Source organism: Phaethon lepturus, unplaced genomic scaffold (genome assembly GCF_000687285.1).
Source record: "Phaethon lepturus isolate BGI_N335 unplaced genomic scaffold, ASM68728v1 scaffold8846, whole genome shotgun sequence".
NCBI lineage: Eukaryota > Metazoa > Chordata > Aves > Phaethontiformes > Phaethontidae > Phaethon > Phaethon lepturus.
Window position 1 is genome coordinate 21,019 of NW_010548315.1, and position 6,098 is coordinate 27,116.

Genomic DNA, 6,098 nt, shown 5'->3' on the forward strand with positions numbered 1-6,098 from the left:
GAATGTGGGGAATCACAGAGAGGAACAGACTTCAGTGTTTTGCTGAGCTCAGCAGGTCAGTATTTTCTACTCTATAGAATATAGTTTTTTAGTTTTGCGTTTTGAAACACTGTTACTTTTCTGGCTGCTGTCCTTAGTGATGAAACAGGACACTAGAATACCATCCCTATCTGCCTCAGTAAGTCCACCATTGACGTATTTAGGAGTGTTCAAAGTCTCCATGGGAGCAGCCTTATAGCATTCAGGCTGCACCAAGCTACGGCAAATAGGGAGTAAAAGAGAGCTGCTGCATTTATAGCCTTCTCATGAAACTATGTATGGGTCTGAGTATGTGCAGCACCCAGTTACTTTGAGCCTGTTACTGCTGACAATGAATTTCTTAGCAATCTTGGTCATTGGGTTATTTTCCAGAAAACAAAAAAGGTTGCTAGTGTGACTAAACACAGCAAAGCAGTTAAGGAGCTGCTTGCTGTTGGTTGTTTTGACAAAGATTTGTAATCAGCACTGTACAGATGTGTCCAAGAATAGCAAGTGTTACTCTCCTTGAAAAAAAAGATGAGTCATTTTCCCCTCTTTAAAGGAGATAATAGAAGGAGGAGGTGGAGGGACAGTCTGTACTAGATCCTTTTTTTTTTTTTAGCTGTACATGAATAGCATGGGCAGTTGCACAAGAAACAGTTACCTAAAATTATTTTAGAAACTCTTGATATGCCATTGTTGTTGGAATACCATTCAGTAAAAAGCTGCAAATGATGTATTATGGGGTTGTTTTTTTTGAGTAACTTGGAAGCTCTGAAATCTCTTAAATCTAAATAATTATTCAGCCACAACTTAGAGGGGTAAGTTAGAAATTATCTATGGTAAAGAAACAAGGACTAGAGCTTGCTTTCTCTGTGCCAGAATCAATTTCTGAAGTTCAGTTTTTCATGAACATTGCAGAATTTGGCCTAAATTTCCCGTTTTAATCACAGGATCATGAGATATATATTGAATTCTCTGCATGGTATGTTGCATGGTAAACAGTATTGATATCAAGGTGCCTGGTATGGACCTCAGAGCTGGATAGGTTACATAGCCTGGGGAGCAAAGTAGATATCACAACTTAAAACTTTTTAATCAGGAGACCTACCCTGAGCCCGATATTGCCATGGTCCAGCTTTTTAAAGCAAACTTTAATATTTCTAACTTTATACTTAGCCTTCAGAATGTCTTTAAAGTGTTCTGATAAATAGTACTTTTGAACTGAGGATATAAGGAAATACTATATATTTCTACTAATTTGTGTTTCTGTTATTTTCCAGTTATTACCAACCCATTTATTTTACTCCATAGATTCTCTTAATGCCTAAAATTAAAATTTTGTTAGTATTCTTACTTACTAGTTATTAATTCTAAATCTGTCATTTAAAGAGTGTTTTGCTTTACTTTAGGATATATTGTGACTGTTCTTGACATTAGAATAAATTTATAAGAAACAGCAATAAAATAAAGTACTCTCAGAGGAAGAAAAAAGTACCTTCTAAACAATAATGCAGATTTCTTGGAGTCACAAAACAGCAGTGTGTTGGGGCTTTCTTTGGCTTATGTGTGAAAACTGAGAATACAGTCATCTCTATTTCTAGTGGTCTGAGAAGAAGCTTGTATCTCTGCTTTATTTGATAATTTTGACTTCTGTTAGTATATTACTGTTCAGTGTTCTGAAGCTGCACGATGGATCCAATTCAATTGCAGCAAGCAGTTAGGGGAGTACTGGAGAGGGAATGGAGTTAAAGTGCCATTTTTCATTAATGCAAAAGGTTAGAAAGGTCTTGCAATTTACTGTTAATACACAACAAGTGAATTAATGTAGCCAGTTAAGAATCCTTTGGCAAAAGGTTGGATTAAAAACCTGTTCTCCCATGGAACGTTTAGGTTCCATAATACTGAAAGCAAGGTCTTAGACTGCCATCCTTCAAGATATAACTTGGATTTATTCCCAGAAAATCTCCTGTTAATTGAATGCGATAGGGTAGAAAAATAGTTTGGAATGACATAGTAATAAAGTCAGAATTAATGCTAGTAGACAAACTTAAATGGAGGAGTTTCTGACATCCAAGGAGTTAGAATTCCAAGCTTGGTATTTGTTTAATATTTTGTAAACATGCTTCTGCATGTAATTTTCTAGTTAAAAGCAAACAAAAATAGCCAAATGAGAAGACTAATATTCTGTGATATAGGTATCATGTTGATAATTAGCAGGATTGGAGCTTTTAAATCTAGTACATGAACATTACTGTAGCTTGAATTCAAGTAAAAGTTATGGGTTGCTATACTGTATTTTTATCAGTAGTAGAGGAAAATGTGAGCTTTCTTCTGAGAGAGGGAGGAAGGGCATTGCAGATATTTGCAGCAGATAAGTCTTTAGGGTATTTTATTTTACGTTTTTCAATAGCTTCTCAAGACATACACTTTTTTTTTTGCCTATACTTCCAGCTTGTCCCTGCCTGAAGCCAGTCTACAGTGCAGCACTGATTCTGTCTTTGCAATCAAATATTTAGGCCTGACTAGTCCCAGACCACCTCTGTCTCTCTGCACCTTGTCTCTCTGCTGTCAGCTTTTGCCTGCCTACTAATTCTTCCTTGCTTCTGTTGATTTTTTTTTTTTCTTCCCCTCCCTTCTTGTCTATGTTTCTGATTCTAGTGGTGGGTCTTTTCTCAGTCCTTTGTTGTGAGCCAGCTCCCTTCCACATATATTCACTACAATCCAGTTCTGTCAGATATATTCTGTCCCTTGGTCTATCCAGTCCTGGTGATCCCCAGTTCTGAGTTGTTCTCCCTGAGATTGCTCATTTGGCTTAATTTTTCTCTCATACACTACCACATATTCTTCTTACATTCCTCTTAGTTTCTTTTCTTGTCTAGTCAATGCCAGTTTATTCTTTCAAGCTTCCAGTTCTAGTCTCCACTGCAAGCTGTCTTCTGCATCTGCCCTCCACGTGCTCTGTTGGTATACCCTAAATCCTACTCAGTTATCCAACAATGTGAAGTGACAGGCCACTGTTTTCAACTATGGTAGGGATATCGGCATAGGGGAGGTTGCAGATACATGCGAGATGATGCTTTTTGTTCAGTGTTGTACCGAATTCCTGTTAAATGCAGACTTGTCTTACAGTGAAAATCTGGCTCTTGACTCATAACTAGAGATTAGAGGAACCTGAATTCAGTTGCCTTGTACATTAAGATGACATACTCACGTATGTCATGAGGATGTCGCTGAGGTCAGAAGGTCACTGAGGATGGACTGTTTGGTGATTGGTTGTTAAGCTCCAGCAGATCTTGCAAAAAACCCCAAAACATACAACCTCTGATTTCCAGAATATTGTTGCTTGACCAAATCAGGTCAGATTTTTCACAAAATGATTTTTCACAAACCTTACTTTCACAAAATGATTGTCCAGCCTGGTTTCAAGTTACTGATTCAGGGCAAGAAAAGAGTTACAATTTTTCAAAGGAAGAGCTTACAAGGGCTTTTTTCCCAGGTCCTTTTGTGGTAGAAAGATGTTCCAGCCATTCCCTGACTTTTTTTTAATAGGTGGTGTTGAGGGAAGGGTGAGGAAAAACTACCTGAAGCGGGCAGTTGACATGGAAAATTTCAGACTGAATAGTTAAAAAAAGCAGTTGAAAATAGTCTTAAGTAAGAACTGCCAGGTGGCTTTAATAACAGCTGATGTCACTAGCATGACAGAGTTTCTTTGTTAGGGCTCATTATATTTGTGCGTAGAGTGATAACTATTTTTTTAGGTCTGTTTCTTTCCTTTTTTAATCTCTTAATAATTATTTTTTTAATTAACCTTGAATAAAGCATAGCAAACTTTTCTGTATTGCTTTTGATGTCTAGCTGATGTAAACTACAAGTCCATTGTGAAGCCTTCAGGGAATATGTCTTGAATCAATTTAGTAAAAAATGCTGTTGAAGCGTAAAGAACAAGAGAAGTGGAAGTGATAGGATAATCTCACTTCGCTAGAAGAATTTTGCCATGTTTGAGGAGATGTCCTCATTTTTTGACTGTTGAGGGTTAAGTGTTCCAAAATAGATTTCCGTCCTTCAGTAGGTTTTTGACTGTGAATAGATGCTTTAGTTTTCAAAACATGCTTTTGAAATCTCTTTACAGAGCTGATCAAAATGTATCCAGGGACCTAATCATTTTCTTTTTAATGTGGTAGGCATTACCAGTACAGCAGCCAAAAGCTGCCAACATACATGCCTCACTAACAGTGTGCTGAGTTGCAGGATGTGATGATTATCAGGATGAAAAAAATATGGTTTTGGACATGAATTTTTTCCTACTAGCCTCATTCCAGCATATCAGAACTTTCCATTCCTTTTTGATGGTTGTGTGGTAGATACCATTTCCCGTCTGTGGAGGCTTTTTGTCCAAGTGGTCTCTCTTCCACTTGCAAAGGTTTTAGTTGCACCAGTTATGCCCTGGGCAGTCTGCAACTTCGGACTTCTTGATAGTCCTGAGAGATACTGCTGTTGTATATACCTGTAGGTATCTGAAATCAACAAAAATGCAGCCTCCCCCTCTCTCCTCCCTAGCCGAAGTAACTTTCTCAAACAAACAGAAAAAACCCTTTCCATAATGAAGATTTGCAGTAAAATCACAGGACTTGGCATCAGTGGAAACTGGTTCTCCATCTGCTCAGTGCTTCCTCCTGAACTGTTCCTAACATTACAGAAATTCATCTTTCTTGTTCTAATCAGACAAGCTGTCCTTTTTTTTTGTCTCAACTAAAAATAGGAAGTGCCAGATTTTAAGTATTAATTACATTTTCTTGATAAATGTATTTTCTTGTAATAGGTAATCTGTGCTATTATGTATGCTTTCATATCTGTGCCTCCCCCTCCCCAAGTTTTATCTAAAATCTAAGCAAAACTGTATGATTGAAGTATAATGTGATTCCATGACTTGAATGCATATAAATGTAGGATAACACTTCTTATTTTCATTTTAACATTCTGATATCTTAGAACTATGTGACCATATATGTGTCAGTGATAGTACTGCAAAACTAATGGTAAGTAATAAAAGAAAAATCAGAAGGGTTTCAATGTTTCAGAGAGATTTGTATGCTTTATGATTAAGAATTGAATAGAGTAAGATTCAGAGACTAAAGGCGTTACATTTTGTTCCCATTAAAATCAGAGTCATAAGCTTTGTCCCTATTCTTTTAATTTCTCACACCTTCATTGAACTAATCTATTTGTTAAGTTCCAGACTTCTGGATTTAAAAGGATTTCTGACCAACATCCTTCTGTAATCTTGGGCCTTAATCTTTTGCTGCTAATATATATTGATGGTATTTCTGCTGAATTTTGTTTAAGTACGTTTTGGTTACGAAATAACAATTCAGTAAGTTTAAATGTGGAACAATTTGTCCTTATTCCTGTCTTGCTGTTGTCATGTTCACTACTTGTATTTGTAGGCTTGTGAGCTAGATAAAAATGTCTACTCACCCAATTCACTGTTTCTCTTGTTTGATCATGTCCTTTCTTTTTATAATACCCCTAAAACCAGTTCTGTCTGACTAGGCCTCATGTTGGTCATCATGGTTTCTGCCACATCATCGTCTCTGACTTTCCTGTCAGTGAAATCCCCTAACTAAAAATGAATTACTCTGACTGTTGTACTCAGGCAGTACATTTTCAAAATTCAGTATATTGCCACTATAGTCCTGTTCCCTTTCTCCTATTTTTACTTATTTTTGCTTATTTTCTGCCTCTCCCTCTTCCTTTGAATTTTCCTTTTACTCCATGAACTTTGTGATTTTCCTTGTTGCTGCATATTACCTTTGAATGATTTTAATCTTTTCTTTCGGATTTGTTTTTACATTTCTGATTCTGAACCACTGTTAAATCACCTGAATTAGACAGCTAGCTTTTTAAAGCAGGGACTTTCTTTTGCTTGCCCGTAAATTATTGGTTCTTTTCCAATAATGACGTTAGTAGATATTACTTCAGTGGTAATATTAGAAGATGTTGACTGATTTGGAGGGAGCTGTGCTTGTTTTAATTGTAATACTCTTGTTCCCTCTTCCACTATCCTATATTAGGGAAAG

General features: G+C 36.7%; 1 protein-coding gene across 1 annotated transcript in view; it reads left to right on the forward strand.

Moving 5' to 3' along the window:
• The window catches only part of AVEN (apoptosis, caspase activation inhibitor), a gene marked incomplete at its 5' end in the record, with an annotated part of 78,290 nt that overhangs the window by 149 nt on the left and 72,043 nt on the right, over positions 1 to 6,098 (forward strand). Inside the window, 1 exon segment of the mRNA XM_010289924.1 lies at positions 1 to 55. This exon segment is cut by the window's left edge and continues 30 nt beyond it. Coding sequence (XP_010288226.1) covers positions 1 to 55 — 55 coding nt within the window.